The sequence below is a fragment of the Balaenoptera acutorostrata genome, chromosome 7 (genome assembly GCF_949987535.1).
Source record: "Balaenoptera acutorostrata chromosome 7, mBalAcu1.1, whole genome shotgun sequence".
NCBI classification, from domain to species: Eukaryota; Metazoa; Chordata; class Mammalia; order Artiodactyla; family Balaenopteridae; genus Balaenoptera; species Balaenoptera acutorostrata.
In genome coordinates this window covers 19,720,711-19,747,115 of record NC_080070.1, presented here as the reverse complement: position 1 = coordinate 19,747,115, position 26,405 = coordinate 19,720,711, and the positions used below count along the sequence as shown (strand labels likewise).

Sequence of the window (26,405 nt, the reverse complement as noted above, 5' to 3'; positions counted from 1 at the left end):
GGTGTGAATAAAAATTCTGCTAATCCCTGTCCTTTCTTAACTGGCCAGTTTCTTCTCCCATTATTTATTCCAGAATCTTCTGTTCCCACTGATCCCACAGTCCTCCTTACATGTGATTTTATAGTCCAGTCTCCATGCCTTTGTTCTGGCTGTCGTTACTGATTCTTAAACTTCCTCCTCTTCAAAATGCATCACTCTCCCACACCATTTTTGGAATGATTGACTGCTCCAGTTGACACTCATTTTTCTGTCCTCTACAGTCATTGGCATATTATTTGTATCTCCCATAATGCAAGCACATGACATATAATAGATATTTAGTAAATATTTGATTATTTCAAGGATAGCTTTCTAACCAATGGAATCTAAGAATAATAAAAAGGTATGTTTGGGGAAAAGCAGATAAGGGCTGGTCCAGGGTAATCACTGCACACATTTTTACAAAAATACAGCTAATTCTGAGGTCACTGAGGCTCAAGTAACATTATCTGTCATATCTTCAATATACTTGTATGTCTTATGCATGTTTAATCCTGATGCTTCTAAGGGGTAGCCAGTCACCCATGGAAACCAAGAATGGTACTATCATCAATCAACACATATGGTATAGGTAACTGGGCCTTCTCTTTGACCAGTCAAGTGAATATTTAATACAGCTTCCCAAGCATATTCCTTGGCTGAACTGTGAAATGAGATCAGCTGGTATATACCTTTACCCTCTGATAAACATAAGGCATTTCCCTTCCCCAAACTGATGGAAAACACCACTAAATTTGTATACATCCACCTCTACCTGTGATTATGGGATCAGACGTTTGTGTACAGTTCCATTCCAGTTGATCCTATATAAGGAAGAATTTTACCATCGTAATTGCTATTCCCAAAGGTTAACATAAACTGCTTTAGTCAGCAAAATATATATATCATCTTTGCCTTGCTGTATTATAAATTGCTGACTCTCTCTTCTTTAGAGCCAGTAGTCATTTCTTTGCCTCCTTAATTTATGCATGAAGCCAAAAGAAAAACCACTTAGTATTCTTAATGAAATGGCATAAGGTTTAGATAATTTTTTACTATATGCAGTAAAAATGCAAATGTGTGTGGCTTATTTGCAAATGCAGACATTAATAACTGATATTTAAACAGGCTGGATTAGCAATTTTACTGATATATTCAAGAGATTTTTCTAATAATTTGCACACTCAAAATCAATTTGAATACAACATGTAAATTGAATTTAATTTTTTGATATAAAATTGTAGTTATCAGCTTGAACCATTAAATTTACTATTTAATATATGCTTTCCAGCTCACTTGGTTAGAATTTCATTGCGCCTTATCTATATAAATTTAATTAGGCTCGATATCATCAGTATATTATAGAACTAATTAAAGATTTAGATAAGTGCTGAGGGGACTTATTGAAAACTCCATAAAGTTCCATTTAGAAAATGAGATATTCTTCCTTCAGTTCATTGTGAGAGAACGAAACAGCAAGAAGTGTTTCTTGCAGTGATTCTGAAAAATTATTTAACTGGATTTAATGGACTTATTCCCTTCTTTGAAGAGCTTTTTAATTACTCTGTATCTTTGTGCAGTCCAACAACAGTTATAATCTTTGTTTAAAGACTTTAAAATCTTCTCCTCCCACTGAGCTAACTGTCTTGTATTCTGGTGTGCACATGTGAGTGTGTGTGTGTGTGTGTGTGCACACAGGTAGGTGGTACAGGATTTTTAAACCCTGATTGAGATCATATAGTATGTAATGGTTCTTATGGGGAAATCTACCAGTTCTCACAAGTAGGATAAACACTGAGAAAGATCAGAGAATGCCCACCATAAACACAGCAGGAAAAGGGAGAAGATAAGAAACCCTGACCCAAGAGAAAGTCCCTGGGCAAAACTGAGGTTCCCGAGTATGGCTTCTTTGAATAAATTGTTTTGTAGAAATCACTTTGAATTCCCTTGTATCTGCGACTCCGCTATAGAATATAAAGCAGATTATTTAAAAGACCGATTTCAACTAAGTGCTTTGTGTCTTCATTACAAAGCACAATAAAGCCTTTTACTACAATGAAGCCACTATTACTTTCCATTGAGTATGCACTGAAATAAAGCCGCATCTACCGCACTCCCAGGGTGCTCAATGCTCTTGTCAAAAAGCACATTTTTTTTTTTCCAGTGCAGATTGAGTGACACAATGCATGGTTTTAAAAAAAAAAGGAAAAAAGAAAGTGAGAGGACAAATACCAAATGTAGGCCATCTATGACTGGGAACACTGTTGTTCAGTATAGAGACACCCAGGAAGCCAGCGAGCCAGAAAAACTGTTGAGGGCCTGTGTGGTGTGATAGAAAAGTTCCAGGCTTTGGGCTTAGGAGAAACAGATGTAAAGCTCTGCTGTTGATTAGCTGTGTGACCTGGGCCCTAATCTTCCCACGCCTAAATTTCTTTCCCTGGAAAATGGAAATAATATTGATAATACTGCACCTGCTGCCTACTTCAGTCTCCCTCATGGATTGGGATGGTTTTTAAATGTCATCTCTTCTAGTTTTAATCCATTTACTTTTCCAGACACAGAAACTGAGGTACAGTGGGATTAAGTGGTATGATCATGATCACGGGTGAGCTAGTGGCAGGGCCAGGATTGCAATAGATACCTCTGAGATCAGGTCTGCACTGTCACATGGACTATAAAAGAACACATGGGCATTTTCTTTCTTTCTTTTTTTTTAAATTTATTTGGCTGTGCCGGGTCTTAGTTGCGGCATACGGGCTCTTAGTTGCGGCATGCAGGATCTAGTTCCCTGACCAGGGATCGAACCCGGGGCCCCCTGCATTGGGAGCGTGAGTCTTAACCACTGGACCACCAGGGAAGTCCCCGACATGGGCATTTTCTTAGGGACATCCTGGCTGCATTTGGTAGCACTCAGTTTTTTTCCCCCAAGCAACTATTTCTGAAACACGTCACTGCAGTTTCCCTGCCCAAATGGTTTGTAAACATTTGCACCCCCAGTCTGAGAAAACATTTGCAGGAACATTTGGGTCACAAACCAATGTTTGTATCACCCCCCCACACTTGAAATGTTTCCCTTTGAAAACATTAGAAATGGTGCCAGTAAAGCAGATTCTCGATAGAAGCGTAAGCCTGGAGTGGGAGGGACACTCCCAGCTACCTGGTTTGGGACATTCAGGGACCTCCAGGCACAGCAGTTCCTCCCAGGCCCAGAAGGAATGTGCAGCATCTCCCAGCACAGCCTTAGACTGTGACATTCTTTGGTCTTGAAGTATAATAGGTACATGAAGAAGTGCTACAGGTTAGGTGAGGGTTTTTTGGTGGGGGTGGGGGGTGTGGGTAAGCAGGTTAGTTCCCTCCTGTGCCTGTGAATTTAGATGAGGTGTTGAAGGGGAAGTGAGGAGAGAAGAGGCAGAAAACTGTCCAGAAAGTCTCACTGTAGAAAGGACAGACTGCCGGCTTACTGGTTTCTTCCTTATTTTTGCCACCCTCCCCTGCTGAGTGTGCAGCTTCAACACTGTAGTGCTGGTTTCAAGCAGGGTATCTAGGTTAACCTTGGTTAGTAGCACTGGCCTGATCAATGATGGAGCATGGACTAGTGACTAGATCAGTAACTTGGGGGTCCAGGCAGAGGGGGCTTAATTAACATAACTCTACTTCTGACTTGTGGATTACCTCAAATAATCCTGTTACCGAACCAAACTTTGGTCCGCTCACCTGTGACGCAACAAAGCCAGTCTACTGCCACCGGGTTGTGATGAAGGAAACTACAGCGTTTATCATAGGGCCCCAAGCAAGGAGAATGGGCAGCTTGTGCTCAGAAGACCCAAACTCCTCGATGGCTTTCAGGAAAGGGTTTTTAAAGGCAGTATTTGGAGTGAGGGTTGCAGTTCATAGACTTTCTTCTGATTGGTTGGTGGTGGGGTAATAGGGTGATGTTTTGTGAATCTTAATCAGCAACCTCTGGTTCTGTCCAATCTGGAGTCTACGTGCTAGTGGTCAGCATGTAGTCACCTTCCTCTATCTACCAGGGTCGGGGTCCTTGTTTCTACAGAACAACTCAAAGATATGTGTCAGATTGTTATGTATATCCCTTGAGGAGGAGCTAGGACTCTGTTTTATCACTGAACTATTGTTTAAGCTATCATTACTCTTGCTTGACCGCTTTTCCTTTGCTTCTGTGTTCCCTCACTTCCCTAATTGATAACTGCTTTAGTCTGCTCTTTGGACCTCAGGAAAGGTCTAGGAAACCAAACCCTTTTTCTACAAACAGGAAACAGAGTACACAGAGGGGCTTTTGTACCCAGGAGAACCCCATAGAGCCCTGCTTGGTTTCAGTCCCCCCTTTTCTTTGATACTCCTCAATTCTGAGGGGAACAGGGACAGAACAAGCAAGGGAATAAAGTTTTAGATGAAGAGGTTCATCATAGGGACCTCCCTGGCGGTCCAGTGGTTAAGACTCCTGCTTCCACTGCAGGAGGCACAGGTTGGATCCCTGGTCGAGGAACTAGGATCCTGCGTGCCACATGGTGCGACCAAAAACAAAAAAAGAGGTTCATCATAAACTCACTAGGGGAACTCAGTTTTAGGGGGACTTGATTTCACTCCCCTCTGCCACCTTCCTCTCATTTCATTTCCTATACTGATCCCAGGTCTCGAAAGCAGCATTTCCCTGGGGCCACGGGAGAATAATCATAGGCCCCATCCTGCTTGCTGACAGAGCCCCACTAGACTGTATGTGAAGCACTGTGGAAGTTCATTAGATTTTTGAAAGCCCTGGAAATTATGAGACACTAATTCTGAAGGTAGCAGATGTGAGAAAATGGAATAAGCCCTCTCACTCTTTCCTACCACTTTATTCTACAGTATTTGTGGAAGACTGGGTTCAGGAGTCCAGGCTATTCTTGCTGCTTTTTAAAATAGCTTTCGACTTTTCTCATTATGGATCAACATACTTTTTCTGTAAAATCTGTCCCCATCCCACCGTACACCTCCCTTTCTAGTACAGCCTCAGCTCAACCCTGAGGAGTCACTCGTTACCAGGAATAAATATCTGAAGGTCAGCTGTGTGAAAAAGCAGATGAGTGCAAGAAGTCTCAAATTTCACTTTAATTTAGCATAAGGTAGCACAACAGCCACACTTTGAGCTGTTGACAAAAAATTAATCAGTCGATCTGAGAAAGAAATGGAAAATTTTATTTGAGCCAAATTTGAGGATGATAACCTGAGAAGAGCATCTCAGAAAGCTCTGTGCACTGTTACACCCATTAGAAGTCAAGGCACAGTTATACAAGTTTTTGAGACAGAGGGCTGTACATCAAATGATGTATTATTGACAGTTTACATAATCCAGATCTAAGCGTCATCATGGTGCGACATGTGACCCCTCACAAGCTCAGGAAGGAATGGTATCTTTTAAGGAGTTGTCTTGTTGACGCCGGGAGAACGTTGCTCTTTATGGTTGAGCAGGTATTCCTGCTTGATGGGGGAGGTCTGGACAATGCATAATGCAGATACACAATGCACAGTGGAGCGGGGGAGGGGGGAGGCCAAAGGGCAGAGAATTTTTATGTTTAAATTTTTCTTGTCTTGCCATAAAATATGAATTTTATTTCACAGAGCAGTCATCTGCACCTCTGCTTCTAATTTTTTCCCCCATCTGATACCCAGACTAAAATAATATTCATATATTCTTGCCAGATATGTGTATTTGCATTAGCCCTTTACAGTTTAATAGGGCTGTCACAAATATGATCATAATGAGTCTCTTGATTATGAGTAAACATTTTTGTCTCCCCAAGCTTGATTCTGGGTGTAAATTGTTTTCTCATGGCCCAACTCAGAGTTTTTCTGGAATGATCTGGGGGAGGTAGGATAGGGATCCGGCTGTTGTTAACCAGCCTGCTGACCTTAGGTATTTAGCCCTTGTGATGCTCGACTGTGAGGATGAAATCAGGTAAACCTTAAAGCATTTGGCATATAGCAAGTGTTAAATAAGTAGTCATTGTTCCCCTTAATAAAAACATTAGTATAATCATTAGTGGATCTTTGACTCAATTATATTTCTATTACTCTGTAATCATACACATAGAATTGTTCCCAATCCTAACCTCTTTTTCTAGTGGAGGTTATTCATTCTAAGTTGTCATAAATTTTTCTTGAGAATGGGGATGGAGGGAGTTCAAAGGCATTTAGTGCCAAGATGCTGGGGAGTCACAGAACCTACAAAAGTGTGGAACCCTGAGAAATGGCCTTAGTTCATTTCGGGACACTTAGTGAAAATGTGAGCTGGTGAAAATGTTTCTGTATCTGGCAGCTTACAGAATCTTTTCTGCAAATGTCACAGAAGAACATGGAACTGCAGCAAATGTCTTGATTAATGGATCAATCTTCACAACAGTATTGGCTGTGGATGTATGTCTTCTGTAGAGTTAAGACAGGGTTCTGGGACTTCCCCGGAGGCGCAGTGGTTACGAATCCGCCTGCCAGTGCAGGGAACACGGGTTCGGGCCCTGATCCACGAAGATCCCACATGCCGCGGAGCAACTAAGCCCAGTGCGCCACAACTACTGAGCCTGCGCTCTAGAGCCCGCGAGCCACAGCTACTGAAGCCCACGCACCTAGAGCCCGTGTCCTGCAACAAGAGAAGCCACCGCAGTGAGAAGCCCACGCAACGCAACGAAGAGTAGCCCCTGCTCGCCACAACTAGAGAAAGCCCGCGCGCAGCAACGAAGACCCAATGCAGCCAAAAATAGATAATTTTTTAAAAATAATTTTAAAAAAATTCAAGGTTCTAGTTCATAAAACTAGCATTTTTATAACAGCTTTATTGAGATAGAATTTACATACCATAAACATTAACCCTTTTAAAGTGTGAAATTCACTTTTTTTTATATAGTCATAGATGTATAGCCATCATCACTAGCTAATTTTAGAACATTTTCATTACCCCAAAAAGAAACCCAGTACCCACAAGCAGTCACTCCCATCCCCCCACCCCACCCCTGGCAACCACTAATCTACTTCCTGCCCCTGTGGATTTGTCTAATCTGGATATACCATGTAAATACAGCGTGTGATCTTTTGTGATGAGCTTCTTTTAGTTAGGATGTTTTCAAGGTTCATAAAGTTAGCAGTTGTCTTAATGTTAGGATATGAGACTGAATTAAAAACCCAGGTACCCACTCCAACACTTGGCCTATTGCCTGCTCTCTTTGACTTTTCTTTTTTGTTTGGAGTAGGGAGAGAAGAGAGAAAAGGAAGGTAATATGTTTTTATTGAAGTATAATATACGTACAGTAAACTTTACAAATCTTAACTATACAGCTTGATTACTTTTTACAAAGTGAATACGCTCAGATAACCATCACCGAGATAAAAGCAGAGAATGTTAGCATCACCCCCAGAAGCCTCCTTGTACCCCTTTCTTAGTCACTACCCCCAGGACAGGTATTTCCTGATTTTGGTTGATTTTATTTTTCTGAGTTCGGTTCCCTGCACAGCCGCCAAACAGCCATGTGGGTGTCCCAGCCTCTGCGAACTCTGATTTCAGAACAGACATTTCCTCAGCACTCAGGGCCTCAGTCACTGCATTCACTACTGTTAGTTCCCATGGGAAGCAAAGCAATACTGAACCTCTCAGGAGCCCCTTGCTGTGCACTCTGTGTCCTCCCGGCTATTCTGGGCCACCTGACCCCAGGCCTCGTGCTTCTCCTGTCTTGGTCTCCAGCTTCCCTTCCAGACACCAGCACTCCCTTTAGCACGGGCCATTACAAGGGAGGGAAAAAGAACACCACCTCTGGGCAGGCACAGTGTGTGACAGACGTTGACCTGCAAAGGCAAGCCTTTTGAGGGGAGACTCCCATTTACAATGGAGGCAGCCCTCACTCTGCCACTAAACTCACCTGCTGTGTCACCGGCTGGTTTCCATTCTGATCAGAGGGGTATTCCTGTCGCGAAACTCTGTGTGTTAGCTTCTCTGCAGAAATTTTAAGAAAATCTTTTATTCCAGAAATTAAGTTTTCATTTTAAATTACTTTCTGCTCTTTGAAAACTTTAGTTTCTGTGTGGTCCAGAGCTATAGGTTAGCATTAGCATTTAAATAGAAGTATTAAGCACACTCAAAGACCTTTCTCTCAGAACTTGCCCTTTCTGGGAGGTTTTTCAAATCTGATACTTTTTTCTTCCTAAAAAAGGAATGCAAATGCTATATGTATTTTCCCCATCAAAGGCCCTTTTCTTTATGTATATTCAGACTTAGGAGAAAGGCATTGTTGATCAGTCTTACTATTAGTCTTTTTAATGGAAAGGGTCAGTTTAAAAAAATTGCTGTTGCATCCCTCAAGGCCTGATTTTCTCTGCTGACTCTAAGAATGAATTTTCCTATGGTTAATTTTATCCTATTATGTCTCATTTTTCTCCAGACACCCTCTAGGAACTCAAATCCCAATTATAAACTAAGAATCTGGTGCCAGCCAATTCTTGCTATGTAATATGAGGCTCCCAGTACCAGTGTTCCCAGAAGCTCCCCATAACTGCAGTAGAGAATCCAAAGGGCCAGGGTCTGAATCTAGGGTCAGTCTCATGAAGAACTTGACCTTCTTCTCAGACCCTCTATTTATCTGCCAACTAAGGTTATCAAGCCTAATGTGTGTGGTTGTCAAGAGATTAAACAAGATAGTGACCTTCCTCCTAATTTATGATTTTATATGTAATTGTAAGTGTCTTAGATCCTCTCTCCCTCACATTGAGCTCCCTCAACCAGACCAGTGGAGGAGTAGGGATAGAAGGTAGCTTCTGGTAAAAGGCATCCCTCCTGCTTTCTTCTGTTGTTACTGCCTGTCTTCCCTTCCCTCTCTGCCTCATCTCAGCCCGGCAGTGAGTACTGTAATACTTCATGCCAGTCGTGACCTGAACAAAAGCTACTAGAGGTGAGGGCCTGGATTTTCCTATCAAGGTATTGGCGCCCTTCTCTCTCTTTGAGGTTGATTCTGTTCAGTTACAAGCTTGGGAACAGGAGTTGTGAGGAAACCTAGAAGATGGATATGGCCTGATAGAGGAGAATCTGAGCAAACCAAGGAGAAGCTGGGTAGTCCGACAGCCTGAAGGCTCTCTTCTCCGACTGTCCATCCTCCACCTACAGAAAGACCTGGAGAGGTCTTTCTAAAACCCAGTTGTCATCATGTCTGACTTCTTCCAAAAATCCTCTCTTCAGATTCCTCCCCATCAACTACAGCTTTGGTTCCCAAATGTCAGTGTGGAAACCGAAGCTAGACCGTCGTTGTCTTCCTTAGGAAAATGAGAAAAATAATGACAGTCTAGTGAGTTTGTGAGTCTCTCATAAAAGAAAACATGTCCCTTTTGTTCTGAGATTATTTCTTTCCTGCTTGAGGAGTATTAAAATACCTTCTTTTATTGAATCCCGGTAATAATAGATGATAATAGTTTTGTCTTAATAACCTGGGCAAAACAAAAGGCTAACACCTCAAAAACAGTCACACCCTGCCTCCCTTTCTTTGATCCACCCACGAAAGTCCAGTCTTTACTGTGATGCACAAGGTCCACTATCATCTGGCTCTAGCTTACCTTGCTAACCTCTCATCCCTCCTTCCCCCTCCACACACCCATTGCACTCTGGGGAGGGATAAACCATTTGTAGTTTCCCCCAAATACCATATTCTTCCTACCTTCCCACCCACTTCACACATTCTGCCTCCCTTACTTCTAAGAGTTCTTTCCTTCCCTCGTGTTTGCCTCCTCGTTAACGTCTCCTCAAAAAAGCCTTCCCTGACTGATCTAAGAAGTACACAGCCCTTCCTGTTGGTGATCTTAGATCGTCTTATTTGTACCTTTATTACAGCTGCTGTCACATTACTGTAAATACGTGGCCAGTGTCACACCAGACTCTGCATCTCCAGAGAGCAAGGACTGTGTTTTACTCATTTCTGCATCTACCGTACCTACAATATACTACCTGGTGCATAATTGATGCTTAAATATTTGTTTAGCAAATAAACAAAAAAAGAATTTTGAAAGGTACTGTATAAGCACTGAGGACGCTATGGGGAGTCATAAGACATAGTCTTTGTCATCAAGAAGGCTGCATTCTGGGAAAAGATAATAGATATATATTATGGTACATCCATATAATTGAATCCTCTGCAGCTATTAAGAAGAATGAGGCAGGTGGATATGTACTGAAATGGAACGACATCTAAGATATATTAAGTGGAAAAAGCAAGTTGTAGAAGAGCATGTAAACACCACTTCTCTTTAAATATGTGTGGTGTGTGTAGGTACACACACACACATGCATGTGCTCACACACACATACATACACGTGCGTGTGCACTCACACACAACTATGCTTGTATATGTATTGAATATAGAATGTATTTGAAAGGATACCCTGGAAACTTTGTAACAGCGATTGTCTCCAGGAAAGGAAACAGGGTGGATGGCTAAGGGACAGGAGTAGGAGAGAGACTTTGCCCTGTATGCTTTTTGTCCCTTTTATTTTGTTTGTTTAACAAATGCTTATGTATTATGTGCACTTTACAGATATTAACTAGTTTAATCCTCCTGACAACCCTATGAGGTGGATATTGTCAGTATCCTCATTTCATGGTTGAGGAAACTGAAGCCCAGAGAGGTAACTTTTGCAAGTTCACACAGGTAGTAACTAAATACCCTGATACCTTTTTTTAAAAATTGCATCTCTAGTTCCAGAAGAATCTTAGTTGCTCTGTTTTGTTTTGTATTTTAAATAAACAGATCCTACTGTGGATGATACATGTTAAATGGGTGACGCATCTGTAAGTAACAGAGAAGGAAGAAATTGCTCAGGATAGCTTCATAGAGGATAGGGGTTTCAGCAGTCTTGAAGGTTAGGCTTTGAATACACAAACCCAGAGCCAAAAAGAACTAAATATGTTCAAGGGGCTTTGATAGCTCAGTTTGGCTTCAATAGATGGTTGATAGAGGAGAAAAGTGGGGAAAAAAGGTGGAATTGGCACCAAATCCAAGGCTTTGGATGTCAGTGTTAGGAGTTCGGACTTTATCCTCTTGGCACTAGTGAATACACAAGTTGTTGTTTTAACACAGAATAGTGATCTGATGCAGGTAGAACTGGGGAAGATTAACCTAGGAGGAGTTAGTGATTGTGAGAGACTCAGGTAGGAGCTTAAATAGTTAAAATCTATGATAATGAGATTGGTAAGAAGAAATGAATATATAAGATGTTGCACTGGTAGACCTGGTGATCATCAGGCAAAGAAATAAAGAGTGAAGACTCAAAAGTGACATTGACATCCAGAGGTTTTGCAAACTACAGTGCTGTGAAGCAAAACTTGCAAGTTAGGGAGGCCACCTGATAAGGGCATCTGATAGAAATGTCTGCAAATCAGTGAAAATGAAGCTTTGGTCTATTCAGAGACCAGATCATCAGAGAGAAACCATCTCATACACAGACTTTTGGAAGCAGAGAGAGAAGAACACAGAGCAGGGCGAGCCCCTGACTGGGAGGAAGGCCTGCAGTGGGCAGACAGAATAGGAGCCGTTAAAGGGAAGGAAGGACCTCAGGGAGCTGGGGGAAGAGCCTGAACCACGTGGCTCCAAGAGCGGGGAGTCCAGGATGGAAACTGTCAAGGGGAAAGACCACTGTGTTTGTCTACTAGGATGTCATCGGTGACCTTTTTGAATATAGTTTCAGACAAAGTGGAGGCTTTTGAAGGATAGCGAATACAAATGATTTTTCTGAGAAATTTGACAATGAAAGGGAGAATAGAGACGAGATGAGACATAGAGTGGACCCAGGATTGCGTGAAGGGCTTAGAGTTTGTTGTTTGGTTTTGTTTTTGTCCAAATATGAGAAACAAGGATATCTGAAGGCAGACATGAAAGAACCTGTGAAAGGGGTAGATACTAGATACAGGAGTTGAAAACAAAACCCCAGCAAGATCCTCAAGGCAATGGGAGGGATTGGGATTAAAAGCATAAGGCCAATCTTAGAAAGGGAAAGAAAGGCTAGAAAAGAAACCCCTCTTTTGAGCCAAGAGTCGACAGGAAAAGATTAATAAAAAATCATTTCAGTGTGGAGGATAGGATGCCTCACACAGTTATGGTAAAGTAGGCTCCAAAGAGATAATATGTATGTGGCCGGTACAATAAAAGTTACCTGTGGGTTTTTTTTGTTTGTTTTTGCTTTTTTTTTTTTTTTTTTTTTTTTTTACCATTTTTACAGAGCGGGTATTCTACCATGTTGTTTGATTTAATCCTCAAACCTACCTTGTGATGTTATATTATTTACCCTATTGCATAAATGAAGAAATTGAGGTTCAGACAGGCTAAGAAATTTCTTAGGTCAAACAGGTTCAGTAAATGATACGGGATTCATGTCTAATTCTGCCAGCGAATAAAAGAATAGTTGGGGAGGATTGCAGATGACTAGCCAAAAACAGATTTCTTCCCTCTGTGCCCTCCCCTTTTTCACCTGCAACCAGTTATCCCAAACATCCACATCACCCTCTCAGAATTACATCAGAATAATACCCATTAGCCTGTTACACAGAGCACCTATGTTATTCACAGTTCCTCCCTTCCCAAGGTCAAAGAATCATTGACTGCTTTTTTACCTTGTGCTCTATCACTTAATGAAATTTACTGACTGTTGGCTCTCTCATTAATTCTTTCCTTTTCATTTATTCACCACTCCCTAGATGCCCGTGGGGTAACAACAAATGGTACAGAATCCAACCCTGCCCTCAGAGAGCCTGCATTCTAGGATGGGAGGCAGACATTAATTTATGTAATAAATAACTTACATAACATTTACTCTGTTCCAGCCACTGTTCTTCATTATTTGATCCTTGTAACAACCTCATTTACTTTTTCCTTTCTCAGATGAAGAAAATAAGGCACAGAGAGGTTAATAAATTGCCCAAGAACAGACAAATAGTAAGAGGTGGAATTGAGATTCAAACCCAGGCCCCTGACTCCTGAGTCCATGATCTTAACCACTGTATTATGCTGTGTCTCTAATTGTGTGTGTGTGTGTGTGCACATATTTTTAAAATATACAACATATATGTTAAAAATATATTTTGGAAATATATATATCTTTTGATGGGGATGAAGGCTAAAAAGAAAAGAAGCTAAGTAAAAGGACAAAGCTTGATGAGTATGGGGCAGGTATCATTTTACCTAAGGTGGTCAGGGAAAACCTCACTTACTGATAAGCTGACATTTGAGCAAAAATTGGACTGAATCTCTTCTAGTCTTCTATTTTCTTCCAGCCTTCTGTCCCTTTAATCCCATTTGATACTCTTTTCTGATTTTATTTCAAGTGGATTATAGTATAAAGCAACACAGAACTATGAAGTACAACAAAGACAGGGATTATCATCACCTTCTTGCCCTATAACAGGTACTTTTTTAATAGTAAGTAAAAAAATGCCCTGGTTCAAGGCCCTTACCCCCGCACACCCTCATGGACCATTTTTACCGGTCCTGTTCTAAAGTTTCTGCCAACTATTGAATATAGGAGATCAGAATTTCTTCCAGACATATTCACTTGGGTTTTTCTAAGATAAATTTCCTTTCGTTATTAGCTGCCCATAATTCTAAATTCTCTGGTGTCCTTTACATTATTTCTATTACTTTGTTGCTGTTTCCGGCCTTTCCCCATTTAGTAACATTTGACCTTTTCAACACTCTTTGTAGTTCTTGCACATTAATTAAAGTGTTAGGTGAGATCACTGTCATAAGGCAGTGTCCTTAGCATTCAGTAGATGCTTTCTCTTCTGAATTTGATTTGCCTTCATTGTTACCCTTTGTTTGTTTTTCAGTCTGTGTCCTATCAGGGGTAGCCATTCAGAATAAATTCATTTTGCTAGTTACAGTTTTTTAGAGGCACTGTATAAAATGGTTCACTGACATCCAAATATATATCAGCCACAGTGGTCTTTACATCCACCAATTCATATTGCTATCCAAAGCTATCCATCACGTTTGTCAGAGTATTTGGGTCTTTAATTAAACCCTGTTGGTTACGGTACATATTTCCATTAGCTCCTTCTGATTTAGTCTATTATTTTTCTAATTGACATCCGTTCTGAGTCACATATCCGTGAATCTCAGGCGGCCCATTTTGTAGCTTTGGTTTGTTTAGCTTTTCTCCCTTTCATAAATAACCTAAGGGTTTAGTAAATACCCCCTCGAGTGTTTGCCTTTGGGACCTACTGATTGGCATATGCTCATATTTTCTAATAATCCCCTGATTTTTTGGTCCCTCTGCCAAAACCGTTTTCCCTTCTGGCCCTTCAGTCCTAAAAGATACAGTCTTTTGTCTTGGCAAAGTAGAGAAATTTCCTGTAACAAAATTGAGCGGCATTGTAGGGTCTCTGCCTAGGACCAAAGGGTAAGGAGTCAGGGTTTGAGTAACTCAGCGGACTGCGGGCAGGATAGCAATCTTTGCATCTTAAGCCCCCAACAGGGATTATTAATGGCTTGCAGTGAACTGTCCATTCAGCTTCACTGAGTTTTTGTCTTAACACACTGGTGAGGTAGCTGGCTAGGGGCAGAGTCAGTAGCTAAAGAATACAACTAACTGGCACTTACCAGAATCAATCCATCATCCTGGCCTCATTGGCTTAATAGTCTAATGGGCGTGTTCTCCCATCAGACCACGCAGTCCATGCCTATCCTCACTGACCTTTCTCCCCAAGCACTACAGGTGGAGAAGAATCTCCATATTATAAATACAGTAACCCAGCACCTGTTACTGCTTCACCTCTCCATCACTTGAAGCAGAAACCTTGGTTTCTGTACCTTGTCTAGGGCCCTTCAACTCTTCTTTCTCATGTACCGAAAGAGAGTAGCGCAATTAGCAGTCAGGCTGGCTAGCAAGCCCAGGACTTATTTTACTTTAAATTAAAACATTTTCCTGGTGTCTTAGAGACCTTTGATCTGGGCCTGGATTGGATTTTTTTTTTTTTTTAAGTATAGATTAAAAAAAAAAAAAAAGCTTCTTGAAGCCAAGGACTATACCTTTGTATATTATATTAGCATTTAAAATGTTATTAGAGCTTCCTGAGCATTAGTAATAATAATACTGGGTTTTCCTTTGAAGAGATCCTTTGCATTATTTATTGAAAAGTTGATCATTCCATTTCATTACTTAAAACTGAAAAAGCCATAGGGCCTTTGAATTATTTTTATTCAGCATATTTCAGCAGTTATTTCCCGGATCGCTAATCTGAGAAATATAGATAATATCCAATACAAGGGCCTTGTGCTAATTGGTAAACAGTTTGTAGTGTTGAGGCCACCAAAGTGCATAATACTATGTCCTTTTATCCACCTATGATATTAGATAAATTATTATTTTAATTGAGAAGACTCTAAAGTGATATTCAATAAATTATATTTTTTTAATGGAAAAGACTCTTTTAAGTGATATTCAGCACAGCATAGCTCTCCTTAACCTGGACTCACCTTTTGATAATCAAAAGAGCATTTACAGGAGTATGAGACAAACACAATTATGAAAGTAAAATGAAGGACCTAAATAAAAAATCATAGAACAGGAGGATAATTCTATTCACTCTTTCATATTTCATTATTTGATAACATCAGAAGATGACTCCATCAGAATTGCTTTGGCAAGTGCAAACAAAAATGTGCCAGATCACTATTTATTAAAACCTTCAAAATGGGAGAAGGAGTTGAGCAGACTTCTTAATGGACTGAATAATTATTCATACAAATGGGGTTTGACCAAAGGCAGTGCCAGACCAAAGAGACGCAGTTTTAATTGTACTGAATTTAAAATGCAGCTCTTCCTCTAGCCCCGTTGTAGAAAACTTAATTTAAAAAATTATCTGATGTAGCAGAGAGTGACATGTGAATCCTTAAGTTGTTGAGGAGAAAATTCTAACCACAGATATTTATAAATTTAGAATGTGTTCCAAAGGTGGGGAGCAGAATTTCCAGCTAAGGGAACAAAAAGACTTTTTCTTCCCATATCAGCAAGTGTAACTGAGCTGGGGAGAGGGTCATCATCACAAAAGGGCTGGTTCTCAGAGGAATTCCTTTGAGTGGTTGTATTTTCTGAAGAGAAATAAAGCAAGGCTCTGGCCACTGCTATCAAAAATATCAGGGTCCGTTACTGAGAGGAATGAAGGCAGCTGACGTTAAATTTTAACATCTCCCCTGGAGAGACACTGCCACCCCGCCCCTAGTCCTGCTGAAGCACGGCGGTTATCAGAACTAGGCCAATAGATAACCGCCGTTGAAGCATGGGTGCCATTGATGGAGGCAGTGGTGTGTGTGCCTCATTATACAGAGAAAAGGTAGGTAGACGACCCATCAAAGAAGCCTCTGCAAGCCTTACAGCAGCAGACTCCCGGGCTCTCTTTACCTCTTGAATGGGTTTCTGCTGCCACCAGCTGAGGGAATTTATGCACTGTTTTTTTCTAAAGACCATTCTTTACCTCTCTTCACCCCTCTTTACCTTTGCCTTTCTTTACCTCTCTTCAGATTGTCCTGGTGAGAACAAAAAAACTGCACAACTTCTTGTAAGGAGTGTTAATAACTATCCCCATATAGAATACAAATCTAATTCTGCCACTGACGCTCTGAAAATGATTTAGCTTTTCTCTACCTTAGTTTTCTCATTCCTGAAATGGAAATAACTTCAACTCTTTCAAATTAGGATTTTCAGTCATGTCTGTAGTAAACTCTAAGCTCTTTTAAGGGGAAGACAAATGAGAGCAATTATGTTATATTTTTTAATAAACTAATTTATTCTTTGGACACACAGAATTACCATCCATTTATTACTGGTCTGGAAAGTACATCTGAGCTAAGTTTACACTTGTTCAGAATGTTTTCGAATCAATCGCTACTGCATCTTGCTTCCCATAGCTTAGGGAAAATCAGCTAATTCTGCTAGAAGCCCGTGATTTTAAAGGACTAAGCAGAGGATGCTGTAAAGGTTTTAATGCCAGTGCTTAAATAGCATCTGCTGTAACCTCTTTGTTTTTCACGTGGGAGGCAGAGATTCGAAAAGCTGACAGCAATTGTCCAAGGTCACACAGCTAGTTAGGGAGGAATGAAAGACTTAACCAGAATCTAAGCTTAGTTGATCTCTTGAGTATTTACTTCTCTAAGTCTTTCTGCTATAACTGCCTCTCAGTTATTCATGGGATGATTGTCTAGTTTATGGATTATTCAGTTCCTTTCTTTTCTCTTTCCATCTCCCTGCTTATTACCATGTATACCATTGAGTGATTAGAGAAAGCAGGAGTTGAATGTTTTACCTGACAATTTAGTGACCCATCAACTCCTGGGTTCTTATTAAATTGCTCATAATGTTGCAACTATTGGCTAAAAAGGATTTGGGGGGCTACAGTCGATGCTAAGTTATATTCAAGTAAATTTTTCTTCCTTTGAAACTTACATTTTAAGTCAGCTTCAGAGCCTAATTCTCTTATTGACATTAATACTATTGTAATCTTAGGAAGGACTAGATGAGAAAGTCTTCACAATGAAATGACTTAATTATCCCCCTTCCTCGAGGAAGTAATGAATCAGAAAGGCAGCCAACTTTTGGAAAGAAAGGGCACCTTGTCCATTACCAGATTGGAGGGGCAAAAAGGGAGAAGTAGAGAGAGATGACAGAATGAAAAAGCCAAAAGTCTTTCCTGTAACTCTTGAATGCTGAATATACAGCATGACTTCATTATTTGGTTTAGAGCGGTGAATTTCCAGATCAACTCCAGTGTTATTCAAATATTACTGTGAATTGTATAAATGAATTTTGAATTGCCACAATACTAGTTTGTTCCATTACAATGGAAGGCAGAGAGTTGAATGTGAATTTTATTTAATTCATATTTCCTAAATCCTGACTAAAAATGAATTAGCTAGACAAGTATCCTTTGTAATTAGTACTTTCGCTTTTTACAGGTTCAAATATTTCTGTATTACAGTGACTTTGGAGCAAGTATGGGTTCAAAGTCCTTCATTTTGAATCCTTAAACAAATCACTCACACTCTCTATAGCTCAGTTTGCTTATCTGTAAAATGTGGGTGATCTCAGAAGCTACTTCAAAGGGTTGAATATGTTAATGAATCTAAAAGTTCAACATTACTGTTAACTATTACTACGATCAAGACGAATTCTAAAACCCAGCCTGTGACATAGCTGTATATCTGTGGAAAATACAGTTTCCATTTGGGGAATCTAGGAATCTGAACACCATCCAGTAGAGGGGGGCAGATGGTGGAGCTGTGGACAGTCCCCCAGTCAGTGCCTTCCTTTCATCCCCACACGCAGACTTTATGCGCCTCCTACGGGTATAGGAATGAGGCGTGCCTGGCTTGGGAATAATTGGTCTTATTAGGGCTTTCTTCCCTCACTTGACAAAGAAGAGAACTGAATCTGTTTCCAGTAGCTTTTAGAGATACAGTGATAACTTTGAGTATGGCAAAGTGGGAGGGAGAACCAGGGATGAGAGACTAGAACGCTCCTTGCTTCGTGCCTGTAAAAATTTATGAAGCGCTCTGAAATAGAAGTAAGAAAAACACTAATGTGCAAAAGATACAAAGATATCGACAATTTGCTTATACATGTGTGCATACCCATGTACGTTAAAAACCGATACGTAGATAAAAAAGTGTTCAAACTCATATAAATTAAAAGAATGTGGGCTTCCCTGGTGGCGCAGTGGTTGAGAATCTGCCTGCTAATGCAGGGGACACGGGTTCGAGCCCTGGTCTGGGAAGATCCCACATGCCACGGAGCAGCTGGGCCCGTGAGCCACAACTACTGAGCCTGCGCGTCTGGAGCCTGTGCCCCGCAACGGGAGGGGCCGCGATGGTGAGAGGCCTGCGCACCGCGATGAAGAGCGGTCCCTGCACCGCGATGAAGAGTGGCCCCCACTTGCCGTAACTAGAGAAAGCCCTCGCACGAACTGAAGACCCAACACAGCCAAAAAAAAATAAATAAATAAATAAATAAAGTAGCTATAAAAAAATAAATAAATAAAAAAAATAAAAATAAAAAAAAAAAGAATGTGAGGGGGGACTTCCCTGGTGGCGCAGTGGCTAAGAATCCGCCTGCCAATGCAGGGGACATGGGTTCAATCCCTGGTCTGGGAAGATCCCACATGCCATGGAGCAACTAAGCCCGTGCGCCACAACTACTGAGCCTGCGCTCTAGAGCCCACGAGCCACAACTACTGAGCCCGTGTGCCACAACTACTGAAGCCCATGCGCCTAGAGCCCGTGCTCTGCAACAAGAGAAGCCACTGCAATGAGAAGCCCGCGCACCACAACAAAGAGTAGCCCCCGCTCGCCGCAACTAGAGAAAGCCCGTGCGCAGCAATGAAGACCCGACGCAGCCAAAAATTAATTAATTAAAAAAAAAAGAATATGAGGGGCTAGGTGCTGTCATATGCTGTTGGTACGAAGATAAATTGATACAACTTTTTTAGAAAGCAATTTGGTGGCATTGCCGAAGTCCTAAAAAAATATACTTATCTTTTGACTAATTCTGCTTTGGAAATCTGTCCTCAGGAAAGAAAGTTTTTAAAATTGGAAACAACCAGTGTCCAATAGTGTGCCAACCTAAATATTTCAACTATAAGAAAGAAATTGGTAGGATACCACATGTAGGGAAAAAAATCTAGAAGGAAATGCCAAAATGTGGTATGTCTTTATGATGGAATTATATGAGTAATTTTTTTTCTGCTTAATCTTTCTGTATAGTCTGTATATCTTATATGACATGTGTATTAATTTTCCAATCACAGAAAAACAAAATAAACTTTATTTTTACGCTTTAAAAAGAAGATCTGCCCAACTTATCAAAATGCCCTTCATATCCTTACTGGTATGAATGTTTTCAGATAGAATCACTGGGGAGAAAAAGTTGCAGTGCAATACCATTAAAGTAAAATAAGAAGAAAAAAACACAAGGAAGAAGAGTCTGTGGATAAAGGAAACATGAGGAAGATATGAGAAAATTATCTGTTTGGACCCAAACAAAATTTAAACGTTGTCATGTTATAGACTGTGAGACCAGTCTATGTGACATCACTTTTCTATCTCTGCACCCCACCCCCTCCACTTTGGGAACTCTGCCCAAAGGTCCACAGCAAAGGGAGAGAGAAACCACAGGGAAGAACCACTTCCTCACAGAATTTTCTATCCCTAAGGGGGACATGGATCTCTGGTTTCTGGAATGAGATATTTGGTCCACATCTAGCAACTGGACCCTGAATATCACAGGCTATGAAGAAACTTGCTCTACAGGTCATGAGCCAAAAAAGGTTTACATCAAATATGTGTTCACTGGTCCCATCCAGGCAGCTAAGTCAAGTGCTATCTCATATAAAATGTGGTGCCCTGGAAGCCATGGCTGCTATTTTAATTTGTGGTGATAAAGATCAAGCTTTCATTTCCCTGGTACCTGATAAATTATTTATTCCAGTTGGGTTACATGTTCATTTCAGTGTGTCAGTGTTTACCATGGAAGCTCATTCTAATTGTGTAGTTTGAGGCATTTTCCTAAATATTTTCCCCTTAGAGCACCTTGTAGCACCCTTTCTCCACCTCCAAGTACAACTGTTGCTATGCTGATTTAGTATAGTCTTTGCTCCTAGGTACTATTCTGAAAGATGAATGAATTCCATTCTGTCTTAAATATCTATGTTTCTTTATGATCTAATATATCATCATGGTTACGGGGAATTTTTTCCCCTAACTATAGAAAATACACCATCAGTTACCTGTCAATTTTGTTTAATAACTCAGCTTTGCAATTCTGGGGCACTGTTCATCTGAGGCTCTTGAGGACTCTTTTAGTCTCTCAGTCCACTTCAGAGTGTCATTCTGGGATTTATAAAGGTCTTCATTGCACAGAGGATATTGAAACATTAAGGACTTAAGTGGCATGCCCTTTATCACTTATCACGCTGGAGGCTCCAGGGCTAGAAATCCAGGCATCTTTGTTTTGTTGTCTGCTCCCAGCATGGAACAGCGGTCTCTGTAGAAAACCAGCCAGTATCCCTGGAAACAATTCATCAGATTTTTCAAAAGAAATCCAATTTCATTTGGTCTAATGGGTTCAGTGTTACTTCTTAAAATAAATGATGAAAATATCAACATCATAATACAAAGAAACCCAATTCTTTTGGTTTAATCTCAGCGAAAAGCATCACAACCCCACTTACTGCTTCTGTCTCCTTCCCTAATGCTTTTAGATCCTTGGCTCAAGCAGATGGGAATGGGTCTGTAACTGTTCCCCCATCAAACCGGCTCTGGCTCAGAGTCCTGGCTGGTTCCGAACCTTTGGGAATCACAGTATCTGGGGATGGGGCCTCAGGAATCTGTACTTTTCATAAGTTCCCAGTAACTCTATAGTTCGAGAATCACCATTCTGGAACTGCAACTATCAAGTCCCTTCTAGCTTTGAAAGAACCATGAGCCCCCATTCTCTCTCATTCCATGTGGCAATTCTAGATTCAAACATGTATTCTTCTTGAACAGTGTTTTGAACATTTGCTTAGGTAGTTTCCTAAATGGACAGCTCTCTCCCTCAACTGTGCATCTAAGGTAAGAATTAGAGGATGTAGGGCCTCGTTTCTGAAAACTGGGGCTGGTATGGGAGAGGAAGCCAAGGTGTGCCAGGGGACATGGGAAGCCATGGGATAGATGTGATGCAGTCTCCTACAGCATCAAGGTTTTTTTTTTGTTTTTTTTAATTTATTATTTATTTATTATTTATTTTTGGCTGTGTTGGGTCTTCGTTTCTGTGTGAGGACTTTCTCTAGTTGCTGCAAGCGGGGGCCACTCTTCATCGCGATGCGCGGGGCTCTCACTATCGCGGCCTCTCTTGTTGCGGAGCACAGGCTCCAGACGCGCAGGCTCAGTAGTTGTGGCTCACGGGACTAGTTGCTCCGCGGCATGTGGGATCTTCCCAGACCAGGGCTCGAACCCGTGTCCCCTGCATTGGCAGGCAGATTCTCAACCACTGCGCCACCAGGGAAGCCCCCAGCATCAATTTTTGCTAAAAATAGTATTTTTTAAATTACAGCAGAGGTATTGTGGAGCAGGAATAGTTCACATGAGTTTTATGCTAACATGAAGCTTCAAAAAAATTCTTGACTGTAGCTGATGTTGGGCTTCAAGACCTCTGGAAGTTAGAGTTCATTCACTTATTCTTTCAGAAGTACGTCTGTCTATGTTCAAAGTTACCGTTGACCAGTGATTCCTAAATATGTGGTCCCATGCGGTTAGAGTGAACACGCGTTTGAAACCACTATAGAAGACTAGCTCCAAGAAGACCCTTTACACAAGGATGTTGAGCTATTTGCTGCCAGGAGTAACTCAAAAACTCTCCAATTTAAGACGAGCACCTGCTATTCCTGCCACCATTTAGGAAGTAGTCATAAAAGAGTATTATTTCCCCCATTTAAAAAGAGTGTTAATTGGAAAAGGCGGCTTAGCAAAGCAGGAAAATGAACTAGCCATGTGAAAAGATGCCAGCGCTCTTACCACTTTCCCATTTGTAGCAGCAGTTTATAATGTATTCTTTAAATTACCAAGCTCCCAGAATGTATTCCTTACCATAAAGATGGCTTAGTTCTCCCATAGGATATTCTTTTTTTCAGGATGTTCCTGATGAAGAAGAAATCCAAGATCCCAAGGCTCCAAGTCCAATAGTACAAGATTTTTGAGCGAGTGATCCTGAAAGGTCCCTTCACCCGCCCCGCCAAGTTGCCTTGGGCAAACTGCCTTGTTCTGTCCCCTCAATCCTGGAAGAGCTACCTTTTCTGTGAGGAGGAGAGGAGGAAGTAAACCGTCCCTGGGGAGGCTCCTCTGTCCTTTGGCTAACCAGCTATGACAGCATCACTGGCTCAGAGCCTGCACTGAACTCTACCTCCCGGGGCATTTGTAGTAGCTGGGCAAGTCGTAGCCTCAGAGCCCAGTAGACTCGGTGAGGACTGTAGTGGCATCATGTTGGTGTTAAGATTGGCAAGTGGCAGCCCTCTCCATCCTTGGCTCCCAGCTTCATGTTTTCTCTGCACTGCACATTCACTCTAACGCCTGCTTCCCTTCCATTAGAAGGCATTACTCTTCTCTCCATCACCTGGGCCAATGGCTTTGAGCCAAATGGCTCTCAGGTCCCTTCCTTTTTGCTAGAATTATACCTGGTCCCCTCCCAGACCATCCTACATACTGCTGTCACATTAACCTTCCGGAAGCACAACTTGGAATGGTGCCTCTGTTCTCAGCAGAACTTGGGGCCCCAGGTGGGGGGTGCTTTATTGACTTATCTAGGCCTAAAGTGCTTTATTGACTTAACTCTCCTGATGTTAGACTCTCTACCTCTGTCCTTCACTGCCTTTTCCCACGACTCTCCGCTATGCAGCTGCACTCCCCAGGCTAACCAGATTACTCTTCCCTGTCTTTGCTCATCTCTTTTCTTTTCCTTTAATCTAGAATTTCCTTCCTGGAAGCCCTGCCTGACAGTATCCTACCCCATTTGAAGTCTTCCTTGATCCTTCATCTCCCTTCAACATGGTGTGATTCCTCCTTCCTCTGCTGGAAATTCATAGCACTGATACCTCACTCCGGGCACTTGGGACATTCTTGTCTTTGTCCGTGAAGAAGAGTGTTGGACTTAGAGTCCGAAACCTGGGTTCATCCTGTCACAGCCACGAATGTCTTTGTAACATTGGGCAAGTCCTAGAACTTCCCTGGGCTTCAGTTTTCTTATCTGAGAAAAGGTAGTAATAGCTCCCTAGGTGGAGTGAGGGTTACATGACACAGTACGTGGAAATTAACTTCGCTAGCAGTTTTCTGTGCTTTTCATTACCTTTTCCTACTTGTCTCTGAGCTATCTGAGGAAAGGGGCTGTGTCTTGCTCATCATTATATACTACTATTACTATTATTACATTACTATTAATACATTATTATAAATATATTTCCAGTCATAATAGTTAATGTTTATGGAGCAGGTAGAATTGTGTCAGGCACCATTCTAAGTACTTTATATGGATTAACTACTTCTTCCAATAACCTAAGAGGTACTGTAACTTCAAGAGATACTATTATTATCCCACTTTATGGAGAAAACCATATATTTCATAGAGCTTCCAATGAATGAGTCAATGAATGAGGGATTGAATGAGACAGAAACTACTAGCAATGCCTGCCAGATGGCTATTTCTTTCTCTTGCTTCTGTACCCCAACTTCTCTTTCTTTTGATCTCCTGAGGCAAATGCAAAATTAGGAGAAAGTCTTGAGTGAACTGAGACCTTGATGAGAGGTCTCCCTGGGTCTTCATTTAGACTTCTCATGAAGTGAGCTCCAGGAGGATGGAGATCACGTCTGTCTTGTTCTCCATTACATTCATAGGGCTTAGAACAATGTCTAGTGATCAGTAAATGTTTATTGAATAGATAAACTAAGAAGTTTATAAATAGCACATTCATTAGCACTGAAACCACATAGATTGCTGACCACAGAGCCAGTGAGCAGTGTTGTGTCTTGCTTTATCAGGCAGTACTACGAGATGCTGTACAACACGGCCGATGAACTCCTGAACCTGGTAGTGGACCAGGGCGTGAAGTACACGGAGCTGGAGTACATCCACGCCCTGACGTTGCTGCACCGCAGCCAGACGGGGGTGGGAGACCAGACCACCCAGAACATGCGTCTGCAGCGGCTCAAGGAGATCATCTGCGAGCAGGCAGCCATCAAGCAAGCCACCAAGGATAAGAAAATAACTACGGTGTAATGGGGTGCACCACGGGAGGGGGCGGGGGACTGGTCATTTTGTTTCCTGGGTCATACTCCTTTCTTTGGTATGTTACTTTGTATATTCTGAGCTGACTTAGTTTTCTCTGCACTGATGCTTGAGTGGAGAGAAGTTGTAAGGGTTCTTTTCTCTTTAGTTTTGGTTTTTCATATAAACCGTAAAGGGACTTCGCAGTACAGAAGGTTTGGATTGAACATTTACCTTGATGCAGTCAATTCCAAAGGGCCTAGGGTGGGATGGGGAGGAAGGTTGTGTCGAATTGAAGTCTGCAAAAAATGAATGCATGAATGACTAATGCCCAGCAATCTTTGGTAAGTAGATTGTTCCTAAGTTCTAGTCCCTCCCTAAAATCACTTAATAGGGTTCTATTACATAAACAGTAGGATTTTTATTGTCTTGACCTTGTCAGTTTACAGTTCGATGAAATAAGTGTATGTGCATTGCTTTCTGTCTCTATTGCCAATGGCTTCTCAGCTGGCTGCAGTTTTCAACAAATTTCCCTGACCGAAACAGGACCTCTTCAGGGCTTGGGAGAAAAAATCCTTTTATCTCAATCCTTGGGAGAGTTTGTATGCAGTAGCCTGGACCCAGGTGATAGGTTGGTTTGATGCCTATTTTGTTTTTTTTTTCTGCTGTATCAAAACCAAGCACCATCAAATTAATGACGAAAATGAAAGAAGGAAAGGCGATTCAACCCTCTTCTTGATTTTTCTCCTCTGTTCTCCAAGAGAAAATGATGGTTAGAGAATTTTTTTATCTCACTTGAAACATTGTCTGGGTGTGAATGATTCTTCAATGCTTACTCTCCTTGGGAGCCCCTAGGTCTTTCTCATCTTAGAAAGTAGCCCAGGCCTGCCAGCTGAGTGCAAGTAAGCTGGAACAGCCGTGACCTTCCTCCTCTGTGCACCCACCAGCTGAGGCTGTTTCTGAAGTGCTCTCGGCTGGTGTGGGAGCTCGCTGCTCCTGGCACACTCGCCTTCTCCACTGTCCCCACATCTCCAAGCTCTCTTCCTGCCTGTGGCTCATATATCACAGAAGAAAGCAATGCACTGACCGGGACACAACTTGAAAGCACGTGGAAAGGAGAGTGGAAAGGACTTGGACCACATGAGGTCAGGCCTTATGCCCTGATGGTTCAGAATTTTACACCTGTTTGTACAACTTAGGTCTTGTTGGGAAAAGCAGAAAATTAAAAAATGGTTTGAGAAGCTTAAATGTTGTGTATTGTTTTTCTTGTATTTATTCAGCAAACATTCCCTGAGAGCCTAACATGTACCAAATGCTGCTGGGCAGGGGGGCAGATCCTCAGTAATGAGGACACCCTTATTACCTACCTCTAAGACGGAATGGGAACCAGACTCTAACCAAAATCGTAAGAGATGTGCACTCGGGGCTGGGTTAGAAATCGGGCCAGTGGGGCGGCTGTGAAGGGAACTCAGCAGGCAGCTGGAAGATGGTCTTCCAGGAGATTCTGGAAGGAATGTTGTAAATCTGTGTAGCTTCAGAGGCCCAAATGGGAAGAAGTTGAATCTATACGGGAGATGACCGTGGAAAAATG

At 41.6% G+C, this 26,405-nt stretch overlaps 1 protein-coding gene across 1 annotated transcript in view; it reads left to right on the top strand.

Annotated features, from left to right (window-relative positions):
* Window positions 1-26,079, top strand: part of EXOC4 (exocyst complex component 4) — an 824,798-nt gene extending 798,719 nt beyond the window's left edge. Inside the window, exon 18 of the mRNA XM_007177140.2 lies at window positions 24,589-26,079. Within this exon, the coding sequence (XP_007177202.2) occupies window positions 24,589-24,826 (238 nt within the window). The 3' untranslated portion in view covers window positions 24,827-26,079. The remainder of the gene's footprint in view (window positions 1-24,588) is intronic.
* Window positions 26,080-26,405: the final 326 nt, after the last annotated feature.